At 41.6% G+C, this 12,603-nt stretch overlaps 1 protein-coding gene across 1 annotated transcript in view; it reads left to right on the forward strand.

Annotated features, from left to right (window-relative positions):
- The first annotated feature begins 5,620 nt into the window (after positions 1–5,620).
- Positions 5,621–12,603, forward strand: part of EMSY (EMSY transcriptional repressor, BRCA2 interacting) — a 46,745-nt gene continuing 39,762 nt past the window's right edge. Inside the window, 4 exon segments of the mRNA XM_086883425.1 lie at positions 5,621–5,983; positions 6,998–7,106; positions 10,514–10,613; positions 11,257–11,331. Of these exon segments, the coding sequence (XP_086739551.1) occupies positions 7,037–7,106; positions 10,514–10,613; positions 11,257–11,331 (245 nt within the window). The 5' untranslated portion in view covers positions 5,621–5,983; positions 6,998–7,036.

Consider the following 12,603-nt stretch of genomic DNA (forward strand, 5'->3'; position numbering starts at 1 on the left):
GCACAGGTTGTCTGACTGCTCTTTTCCCTATTTGCTTGCCCCTGCTCAGGGTTGTCTATTTGTCTGCACAAGCCTTGTTAATCCCCAGTGTTAACATCAACCTCTTAAAGGACCTGTACCTTGACCAAAATTTCACTGAAAACTGCAGTGTGACAATAATGCTAGTTTCTGGTTTGCAAATGCAGCACCAGCTTGCTCTTCTGTTGCTGTTGTCACCCTACAGCAATACTTAAGTTTAAATTTGAATTTGCAAGGTGTTCCAGGATCAATATAATTTCTAACACTTGTATTAGGATTACAGGATCAATATAATTTCTAACACTTGTATTAGGATTATATAATCTTTAATATTCACTTACTTCCTCAGCATTTATAGCATACTCAGCCCTGTAAAAATAATTAGTCAAAATCAGGAGCAAGTCATTTGTTGGTGAGTTGAACTTTAAAGCAATAGATGGTCTGTTGATGGGTTAAAAGTGGAACTTGAAAGATGCAAGCTTCACTAAAGTACAATGCAAATCAGGTCCCAGTGTGACTGAATTCTGCTAATTGCAGATCTGGGATATATATCCTTTGAATGGCAGAAGCTTGTTAGAGATACCCAGTGTTTGTGTAACACGTACGTGCCGTAGATAAGGACTCAAGTGGCTCAATGGAGCAATAACTTCAATACTTTGCCTTATTCCTTAGCTTCCTGTTCTGAGCAAGCAAGTTTATATGTTGTTTGCCAATACAGCAAGCCACAAAGAGTGTGGAGGTTTTAATCTACCTCCCAAGACTGCAATGGGTACCAGGTTTAATTCCTTCTTTGATATGCCACAGAATGACACAAGTGATTTTTTTCATTAGCTGAAGTTATGTAGTTGAGTTTTTTCCTCAGTGTGGCAATGTGTATAACGAGATGCTCTACTCAGTGCACAGTGGCATTTTGATGCATTTTTAATGCTTGATTAATTTAGATACTTGCAGCTCAGAAGCTGTTAGGATTTGTGAAACAAAAGCATTTGTTGAGTAGAATATGTATTATTTTGAATAGGGAGGAAAATATCTATTGACTGGCAACATAAAGCTGTCTTTAGTGAAAGTAGTTGAAATATCTTCGTGAATTTAAATACAAATAGTCCTGGGTGACAATTTGTCTGACAAGGCTGTGTATAAAAAGCTCTTCTGCAAGCTGCCAGCACCTAGACATTGTTGAGGCTCTTGCTTTTCTATTAGCCAAGAGGAAAAATATGATGGGAAGGTGTTTGAGTGAAGAGAGATTTTAGCAGTGGTCTGAGGGCAGAAGAATGACATTAAAATAGAGATGCTCATGTCAAGGAAAATGTATCGAGTCATTGAGTAACCTGTTAGGAGAAATGGAAACTCCATTGGTTAAACCACTTGGAAACAAAAAAAGGCCAAGAAATAATTTAATTTCTGTTAGAATCTAGGCTATTTTTCTCTTATGCAAGACATGGAAGACACTTTATCCATAAATGCCCTAAAATTTGAAATTATCCACAGGTTATTCATCTTAGTATGAAAAGCATAGTGGATTTTTTTACTTCTTTCTCAGTTGCTGGCAGACTGAAACAAATACATTTTTCTCCTTGATTTTCCAATTATACTTCTAAAATTACTAGTATAAGTCTCTTGGAAGCTGAAAATCCACTGTTTATCTTATAAAAGCAGCAGCTGCAACAGCTGTGCCTGGTTCTTATATAGTACCAAGCTGAAGCACCTTTCTTCTACCCATGAAAGGCTGCTCTGAAGAAAAGGGATTATTGCAGAGCCTGTATCAATCAGGTTGTAGTGATGTGAGGGGAGGTGTAGTTAATAACCCATCGAGAACTGCAGTGAGGCTGCTCCACTCATTTCCTATGAGCTCCTAAAGAGCTGAGAAACACAGCTTTGTCTGGTGACCCAAGCTGTATACAAAATCACCTCCCTGGGAAAATCATAGCTCTTCCTTGGGCCACCTCACTGCTGAGGCTTCCAAGCTTATTTCCTTTCTCTCTTCTGTTGTCTTTAAGGATAAAAGTAAGTGTGGTGAGACACAGAATATTCTGTTAGCACCCAGAAAGTGTGGTTAATTACACCAGTGTGTGTTATTGATGAGAGTCATATTACTTAAGCCAATGGGGAATCTGAAATTGTTGGGTTGTACAGAACATAACAAAAAGTAGTAGAGATTGATGGTCCCTTTCTGAAAGGAGGAACAGATTTTGTTTAAAAATGCATATAATTGAACAAATTCTTTAAAGAATACTCAGTAGTATGCTTTTATAAAATTAATCATGGAATCCCAGAGTGGTTTTGGTTGGAAAGGACCTAAAAGATCTCCTGGTTACAGCCCCCTACCATGGGCAGGGACACCTTCCACTTGACCAGGTTGCTACAAGCCCTGTCCAAACTGGCCTTGAACACTTCCAGGGATGGGGATACCACAGCTTTTCTGGGCAACCTGTGCCAGGGCCTCACCACCCTATATATAATGTCTAGCTGTTATATATCATTGTCTGTCATTAATTTTTAAAATGCATTATAAACGTGGGAAATGAAGGCACAAGAGAGATCACAACAACTTGCAGAGTGTTGCTCATCAGGTCACCATCAGATTTGAGTTCTTAGCTCCCCTTGACCGACAAATTAATTTGATCTTGTGTTTTTTTTACAGTGTTGAGCTTTGCTTCCTTAGGAAAGATGACAAAATGCTGCTGTCAACAAGTTTGTGTCTTGTTTTACTTTCTGGACACTCAGAAAGTGCTCTGTAATTTTGGGCCTCCTTAAATGATGACTCAGAGAGCAAGGATGTAGGTAATGAGGATTGAAAAAATGATGGGTATCTGTGAGGCATCTAAGGCTAGAAAAAATGCTGGCATTTTCACACTGTATTTTTTTCCTTTACCTACAATGACCTTGTTTATTTTATATGAGTTTACTGACAGAATGTGGGACATTTAGCCATGCTTCTGTATTAATGAAGTTTTAATGAAATAAGCCTAAACCATATTGTCTTTTTCTCTTCTCATTTGTTTAGTCGATAACTGGAACATTTGATATTTTGGTCATTAGACATAAAGAAATGCTGTCAAGTTTCAGTCTCCTGGATTAGGCTAGGAGATCTGAGCTGGCTGCATGCAGTTATTCTGATTTCAGACAACCCTAGTTTAGTTTACAGAAAGAGCTGTGCTGTTTTTGGACTGTTTAAGGCTGTACAGCAGCATAGTGATTGCTGTGTGATGTGGGATTTGACTAGAGAAGACCCTCCTGATCAGACCTTGGGCTTGGGGTTAGTTCTGGTTCATCTGCTCAGACAACCTTGGTTATTGATCCCAGCTGATCAACCGCTGCAGAGCTCTGACCTTTTTATGCTTTTCAGGATTCATTATTTACGTGTTTTGGGCATTTTTTGACTTTGTCCATGCTATCTCAGCCCTCACATTTTTCTGGGTAATGGATAATTGATTGTAAGCTAGTCTGAAGTAAATGGTAACATCATGGCTTTAACTACAAGGAAAATTTGGCTTTTGGACTTTCTGAATCTTTCATACACCTCCAAGTCTGGGTCTTCATCCTTAATAAAAAGAAATATTCTTGGAAATCATCTTAGAACATCTGTAGAAATGCAGCCATCACAGCTTAAGACATTTCATACATACATAACTGACTCAATTTCTACGTTGCTTTTCTCTTCTGGTTTCCAAAGGAAATGAAGCAAATACCATTTTCTTGAATATATACATATGAACATGGGTGTCAGTGTGTGTCTGCCCACCTTACCCACAATAACTTTTGATTCTCGGAGCTACTTTCATCCATGTTGGAAAAAAAAAAAAATTAAAGATCTAAAACAAATAGAAAATAGATCTAATTTTGTTTAATTAATTTAGATAGTAAGCAGGTTTGAAAAAAATATTTCTGCTCCTTCTGAGCTGCATCATTAGCAGTTTCACTCTGAGATTTCACTCTGAGAACAGAGCGCTTTCATGAACACACAAACTCAACATGCAGCTAAAATCTAGATCTTAGTAGATATGTTTTCTTTAAGAAGGCAGGTTTGGTAGTTTCTGTTCATGGAATAATGTATTCCACAAATATAGGGGTTGGCTGTTAAACATTTTGGGTGCAATAAAACTCATACTCTGTTAGAGCATCATAATTACAAATTCCAAATAAACCTCAAAAAGGTTATATTCTGGTAAGTGATGAGGCTGTCCTTGCCTGTTCCTGTTGACTGGAGTAGTCTGACTAAAAGACACATCTTGAGCCAGCTCAAAATGTCTAGTGTCAAATGTCAAAAGGTCTAGTGGAAGGTGTTACTGCTCATGATGGGGGTTTGGAACTGGATGAGCTTTAGGGTCCTTTCCAGCCCACATCATGTTGGGATTCTGTGATTTCCAGATTTGGAATTTGGAATTCCTCTCCAGTGGAGTCTCTGACCCGGAAAAGAAAACTTCAGCTTCTGGCACAAACCTGCATTTTCCCATTTGTGCAAATCTTAGGACATTTATTAGGCAATATTATGCAAAGATGGTGCTACTTTGCCTTCAGCTCGTTCTTGTTTAGAAAGGCATTAAAAGGAGAAAAAAATTTTCTAGCTGTCTTGTACTATTCAGCATAATTGTTTTCAAGTACTTGAGATTTATACCGCTGTGAAGAATAATACAAAACTGCAAGTGAGAAAAAACTCATCAGTGATAACAGGGAAGAAACATGTCTATCTTTAGTGAGATGGAAAAAACAGCCCTTGCAGATCTGCTGGAAATAGCTGTTATGATTCAATGCACACCATCCATCCTCCTCGGCAAAGGTCCAGCTGTTTCTGGCATTCTGAAAGGGAACTGCAGCACAGGATTTTCTGGGAGAGAACAGAACCAGGAGCCCTTCGCTCCTCTCCACCGAACTGCCCGGCCCCAGGCGCCTCTGTCCAGAACGCGTCCAAGCCTGGAAATGTGCAAAATAAATGCAGCAAAACCGGAGCCTTGTGCCAGAGAGCCAGAAGCAAGCCTCATCCTCAAGGGGGTTGGGTGTGATTTTTTCAGCGATTTCCTTGCAGGCGGTCTTAGGGATCGGATTCTTTTATACTTTCTCGCTGCCACATGCAGCCACAACTGGAAGCATTGCTTTTCAGCTGCACCCCGGAGACATTTTATTTCATTTTTCTGATGTGATCCGAGGATTTTCAAAGAGATAAAATTTACTGTTTTTCATAGAAATCTTCAGGAAAACAAGTCAGAATTGCTGTAATATCCGGAGCAGCGGCCAGGCCCGGGGCTGTGACACTGGCGCTGGCGGTGTTGGGGTTCAGGTGGCTGCAGAGCCCCCGCAGCGGCCGTGAGGCGCCTGGAGGTGCGGAATTTATTCCCTTATTGTTCCCTGCTGCCGGTTCGCTGCAGTCCCGCACGCCCCTGGCCTCGGTTTTGTTAGAAAACTGCAAAAGGCCCAATGTCGTGATGGGTGGTGTGTGGCAGGATGATGTTCTCCCCTGCCGGATTTCGTTCCAGGAGTGGTGGCCAGCTGTTAATTCCTAGAATTCGGGGATACGTGGCTGCGTTCGAACCGCGCAGCACGCCCCAACCCGGGCAGAGAACGCGCAACGTGTTTTGTCCCTTCCAGTTTCCCGTACCCCCCCGCCGAGCCATGGCGGGACGGTGGGCGCTGCTTCCCACGCGTCCAGAAACACCGAGAGAACTGTCGTTCCCGGCATGCTCTTTGTCACCGCGCATGTGCAGTGTTCACTCGAGTGCCCATCTTGGCACCCGCTTTCTTCAGCTCCTTACGGTCGAGGGGCAACAAAACTACAATTCCTAGCGTACCTCGAGGCGCCCGCGCATGCGTAGCGCGCTCCTCCGCCATCTTGGCCCGAGTAAACGCTGTCGCTGCCGCCGCTAAACAAACCCGAGCGCGGCATTGGCGAACGGTGGCGAGTGAGGGGAAGGGGGGCGGCGGGCAGCGCGGCTGCCGCGGAGCCTTCGATGTACTGGGCACGGCCGGGCAGGTGGGTCCTGCTCCCCGCCCTACCCGGGGCTGTCCGCCTTGGGGAGAGGGGCAGCTCCGTTTCCGGGACGGCGGGGACCCGCCGCCCCCTTACGGGCCCAGGGCAGCGCCCCGGCCCCCGCCCGCCGGCGCTGCCTCTCCGCCCGATGCGGGGAAGCAGCGCCAGCCGCCGCCCGCTCCGTCTCTTTTTCCCCGAGCCCGGAGGGGACCTAGCGCCGCTGGCTCCGGCCGGTCGCCCGCGCCCAGGGCCCGGGAAGGGCGGGCGGGGAGTGCCCGGGTGGTGGCTGCCTTCGAGCGCCCTTGCAGGAGACCCTTCCCCTGTCCAGCCCCCCGCTGGAAGCTGCGACGGCGCCAGGGCTTTTGTTCCCTGTGCCCACCCTCCCCACCCCCACTGTCGTGCCGTTCCCTGCCCGGCCCAAGCCCCGCTTGCCCAGCTCGCCTCCGGATGCTCTTTTTCCTTTTATTTTCCTCGGCGCGTCGGGGAAATAGGCCCTCTCGCCCCGCCACCCCCGGAATCTCGCTGCGTTGGGATCGAGGTGTTCCCGTGTTTGGCTTATTTTTGGGGGGAGGGAGCTGGTGTTGGTACGTGGAGAGCAAATTTTCAGACACTCTGTTTTTGACATCCTGTCATATAATATAGGCTGGCGCAAAATGCATTCTCTGGGGGGAAGGGGAGCGTGCGGTGCGCTGGAAGAAATCTTTTAATAGGTACTCTGCATAAAGAGAGGGAGGAGACTCGAACATCAATTTGGATAGCGTTGCAGCGTGAAAAAAAAAGGCTTGAGGAGGAGATAGGAAACTCTGTAAAAAGGCTTGGGTGATGCATTTGAGCTAGAGAGTATAGGAACTCCATGCCCTTGTGAAACAGCTGAATTCCTTCATGCCACTGCAAAGATTGGGATGGGGATGGGAGTGAATATGTCGGTGGAGTTATGAACAGGCTGAGAGGAGTTTACATTAATCGGCATGGGAAATAAATAAATTATGGGCTTGAGCATTTATATTCCTTTTCCAGCGAGGCTGAGCTCTGTGGGAGCACAGACACAAGGGAAGGATGCCTGTGGTGTGGCCAACTCTTCTGGACCTCAGTAGGGATGAGTGCAAGAGGATCCTTCGCAAACTGGGTACAGTAAGATACAATTTGTGGGTCTGTATTTTGCTCTTTTAAGATTTGTCTTCATGCTTCTTGCATGAAATATTTGATGTGTCTAAGGCAACTTGCAAGTAATTTCCTGCATTTTCCATTGGTTTGACAGCCCTGGCATAAAGTTATGTTTGGCCAACACTCCCAGCCCTAGCAAAATGAGTAGAGAGGAATTGTTTTGATTTGATTGAATCTCTCTTGGATGTTCTAGCTGCTGTGTTGCAGGGCTGGGTTTCTCTGTCACTAGTAACATGGAACAACATTATCTGGAAAGGCAAATCTTTAGAGGTTTTTTTGTTGTTGTTTGTTTTGTTGTGTTTTTTTTTTTTTCCCCAGTTCTGTATTAGACACTTTTTTGTACCTCAAAAGAACATAGCAGAATCTTGGTTTAAACTGGCACTGTAGGGATAAATTAAAGTATTGAAGTTATTATTGTGAAGACATAAAACAGAGTTTTAAAAAGTGCTGTTTGTGGTTTGCAGTTGCATAGGTTGTCAGGGAAGTGGGAAAACTATGCCCTTGCTCAACTGCCCATAGCCACAGGAGCCTTTTTCATTGTTTCAAATGTAGCTCAGTATTTGAGGCCCCCGCACAAGAGATAGGCACTGGGAGGTATTTTTGTTCTCTGTCCTTGTAGATCTAAGTGTATGAGGAGAGATACTTCCATGTTTTGGAAAGTAATAAAAACATTTGCTTCTTCCTCGCATATCTGCTTTTGGCTACTGCAGGGGAGAGAAACCTTTGTTAGACCTTTGATTTGATCCAGCATAGTTGATTTTGAGTTCTTATGACTGAATTTGTGTAATTAAGGATTTGGGGGGTTGCCAGTTAAATGATACTAGATGGGAGAAAAAAAAAGCCTTAGATTTTTCAGAGTTTCCTCTGAGGACCATAATCTAGGAGCTGATGTCAAGAAGAAAGTTGAAGCTCCCTCTAACTTTCTGTGACTGTCAAGTGACAGCTTTTCTTGTTCTCATTTTGCTTGACTGCTAAGAAATGGGGTGCTGTATTTCTTAACTGTGCCATGGTTCTCATACATTGTGGAGGCATCCACTTTATTTTTTGAGAGTTGAAAATTTCCTTCCTTTTGCCCTTCTTACTTCTTTTCTTGGGAGTATAGGATTTGCCTGCTGTTGAAACAGTGATGCAGATGTTGCACACAACATTGCAACAAGCTGTACTATCTGTTACGGTGGCAGCCCTAAGAAAGGCTCAAGAAGTACAAAAACCAGGAGAAAGTTCAGAATGCCAAAAGCTTTTGACCAGATCTGTGCTACTAAGTTTCATTAATGTAGCTGCTGGCTGGAAGCATGGAAAAAAACTTCCACCCAAGCTGACAGCGGTGTGCTGGCAGAGCCTTGCTGTTGCAGCTGAGCCCAAACTGAGCTGCAGCTACACCTTCTTCAATGACATAATCTAGGCTGACAGGAAAGAAAAAAAAATTCAAAGAAATAATAATTTTTGTTTTGCTGGCATGAGCTGTATCCCCACAGGGGGACCCTGCCAGCAGGGTAAGGCTGAGGCACTGCCTCTGTGAGCTGAGAGGAGGCACACCACGGGACTGAGGTGTGAAGGAGCACAGGCAGGGGGAGCATGTAGATGTGGCACAGTCACATTCAGCAATAGCCATCTGCTTTAGAGGGTCTTGCTTTTCCAGTTTACAGCCCAATATCTAATTTGGCTAGTGGTACAGCAGTAGTGAGAGTACTCTTGTAAGTAGTGAAGCAGGGATGTAGGTGATGCTAAAATGCATCTCAAGGTTCGCAGGACCTGGTGTTGATTGTAGTTTATTACTGAATGAGGTGATGATGATAGCACCTAACACTAGCAATAATGATATTTACTTGCCAAACCCATTTTAGCTATTTAATGTGTTTTGTACTGGAAAGAGAACGCACCATTTAGTGATTGCTGCATAAACACAAAGGGCAGGAAGTTACAGCTGTTCTGTAATCCTTCCTAGTTTCCAAAAGACCAGAATGTGCACTTTTACAGCTTCAGTGTAGAGGATCTTTATTTATCATTCAGAAAGGAAAAAAAGTGTGCCCTTGATAAATAATTATATGGTTGCATCTGAGAATTACTTTAAGTTGTTAACAGGTGAAAAATAATAAGAATCATAAATATTGTAACATGGTTGTCTAAATAAATGTTGATATCAGTAAGAACCATTGCATTAATTAGTGAATGTTTTATAACTGGAGCTGTAAATGCTTCTGTAGGTCGCTCAGCATTCCTGTGCAGGCTGCATAGTTAACCAAAATTACTCTCCTTTTTGTTTTATCTTCTTAATCGGGATAGGAAAGCAGAATTTCTTTTCAGCACAATTCCTTGATTTCATTTGCAAATTAGCTCTTTGGAATCCTAAACTGAAAGCTTTTCAGAATATCATCAGTCTTTTCTTTTGCAGCAAACTTTGGCAATATTAGGTTTTGGCTTGCACCTTTTATTCTTGGTTTTGGTTAACTGGGATCTGTTAAGGGTTTTTTTTGGGTTGGCTGCTGAAATGCAGGTGTCAAATGAAAGGCACCTATGTAAGGATCAAATGACTTTGTGTTTATGGTTTCCCTAAACTGTGCAAAGCTGAGAATAGCAAATCATTCTTTGCCAAATTAGCAGGCTTCATTATTTGCATTAGTTGTATCTTCACCGTGTTTAGTAGGACAAAATTCAAAAACATCAGTAGCCTTTTACTGTTACATTTTTCTTAAATGCTGATGGCATGACATCACAGTCATGTGAAATGATATGTTTCTGGTAAATCAGAGTTGCATTTTTGTTAGTCTTTGGGGTAGCTTTATGTTTAAGAGTAGCTGGATTGGTTTCTTTTATGCTGAGTAGGTTTACTTCAGTGTGTTGCATTTCTTTCCGATTCCAGAGGTTGTACCATATCAAGTAAATAGGCATAAAAGGTTGTGGGGATCATATTTAACAAACTAGAACTGATGTTCTCTGTGCAAATTAAGGAAAGGCATTCCAAACAAACCAGTTGCTCTTTTGATAGTGTATTTCTTCTCCAAGCCAAGCTTTTCCTTAGAACTCTTAATAATATGTGTTAAGAAAATTTTGTACTACTCTCCAAACAGTTTATTCAAGCTTTTTGCCTGAATTGTCAGAGAGAGCTTGACACATTACTTTGTATTTATAAACTAGATAATCCTCTGTGATGAGACAGTTGTTTCATAGAAATTTTTTAAACTGCAGAGTAATTAACTGAGAGAATTCCAAATCATCAATCTCTTTTGAAAAAGCACTAAATAATTGAAAGACAGGTTCTTAATGTTTTTGAAAATTATTAGAATACTGTCAGGAATATGGAAAGCAACATTTCTTTTCCCCCTTTGCTGTGAGCATTAAATAGAAATATTATTCGCTCTAATTCTTCAGAACTGGAAGCCTATGCAGGTGTCATCAGTGCCTTACGTGCACAGGGAGACCTTACAAAAGAGAAGAAGGATCTTCTTGGAGAACTCTCTAAAGTGCTTAGGTAACCCTGATCTTTTTAAATTAAAAACTGTGACATGTTTTGTTTTAAGGTGTTACATGCTTTTTCTTTTACCGGGATCACAATGTAAATCTGAATTTGGAGAAGTAATTCTCCATGTTGCCAAGGTTTCATTCCTGTTCTCCTTGGAGTTTTAGTAGGGAAAACAACCATTCTTCAGTGGTATAAGCCTTACTGTTTTGTTGGTGCTTTATGAGATATTGAGTGTTAAAAGGGTTACAGCCAGGTCATGAATGTACACTGGCTTGTGTTTTCATCAAGGTAGAACTCTAAGATCTTTGAGCCCAAGGTGCCTCAAGAAGGAATGCTGCATGTCCTGTATGAACTTTTCTGCCATATCCTTTAAATGTATTGTTCTCATTAGGAGGTTGGATTCTGGCTGTTTTTCAAGGATACCCTGTGAACAGTAATATTCTTTTCATTCTTCAGTAATATTTTTGAGCAATAATACAATTAATTCTCATTGTGATAGCAAGGGTTAAGTGACAATCTCTTAAATGTAAAGTCCTGTTCCCTTTCTTCTCTTAGACAGATTATTCATATGTTTAATTTTAGCTGGAATTTTTAGATGAATGTTTATGTCTTCATCTGAATAAAATATATTGTCTTATTGTTTTTTCAATAGTATTTCAACAGAGCGACATCGTGCTGAAGTTCGGAGAGCAGTAAATGATGAACGACTAACAACGATCGCACACAAGTAAGTTCCACATCATTTTGTCACTGATTTCCAGAAGTACCTTTTGGGAAATCCATTACACCTTAACTGAATGGCAGGGTTTTGAAGACTGGTGGTGGTTTAAAGAGCCAGTAGTTAAAACGCTGTATGTATGAAGGAATCTCTGTATCAGATCTACAGGGACCGAGAAACAGTTATTTAGTACCATTACATTTTAGATCCAAGGACATCCCATTCACTGTACAAGTACAATGTAAGAAAAAGTTTTTTGGCATGGAGACCTTTCCATAAGATAGACCAGAATAAACAGAGAATGGAGAGAATAGGTAGGATGAACATGTTTGCTTTTATTTGTTCATTTGTTTGTTTTGCTTTTAATTTTATTTTAATTTGTTTTGAAAGACTGTATTAAGAGGAAAGAGAAAACTACATAGGAAAGACAAAGAGAGGAAAAGGGGTAGTAAATTAGTGGAAAACAGTGTATCAGCATAGAAAGGAAGAAATGGTGAGAGTAGAAAAATCTGTAGCAAGCTGATGACAGCAGTGTCCACCACTCTGTGATGCAGCTGCCGTGCTGACATCAGCTGGGGTGGCTCCTCCTTGCATTTGCTTTCACAAGCTCCATATGATTTTGAGAAGTGAAGGAGCAATAGATCAAGTGATTGATAAGTATCAAAGATATGTATCTTTGATAATTACTTAATAGTCTTACTGTTAAGGACTGTCTTTAAACAGAGCTGCATTGTAAATGTCTGTGTTTTTTTCCTGTGTTACAACTGTTGATTTTTTTAAGTTTGACTGTTGTAGCTTAGGTGTTGTAAGGAGGAAAGAAGGAAAATAATATGAAGAGCAGGACACTAGGAGTTAGCAATTATTTGATCCAAGTCTAGTCAAAATCAGAATACTGGTTTAGTGCTGTAGAAGGACTTTTAAGTTTTCATTTTCAAGTTTAAAGATTAAGAAATATGCTGTTTGCCAAACTAAACCCACCAGCTTCCTTCCACCTTTTTAAAGAAATGGGGGGAGATAATGAAAAGCATGTAGTTGTCAAATCAGGATTCTTCTCCTGAATCAACTTTTCCTTTTAAGTAGGACTTTTGGTCTTGGCATTTTGCAGAACATGTCCTGAGGTGTTGCACTTCAATGCAGTGTTATAATCCAGACAAGGTGCAATTTTGTAGCACTGCTTTTCTTTATTTTTCCTGTGCTGATTCCTTATGAGTGATGGTTGGTAGTAGAGTATTTGTCTTAAATAATTATGTTATTATACCAATTAAATGTATTACGTTCTTA

This window comes from Cyanistes caeruleus, chromosome 3 (genome assembly GCF_971803275.1).
Source record: "Cyanistes caeruleus chromosome 3, bCyaCae1.hap1.1, whole genome shotgun sequence".
In the NCBI taxonomy this organism is placed as follows: Eukaryota; Metazoa; Chordata; class Aves; order Passeriformes; family Paridae; genus Cyanistes; species Cyanistes caeruleus.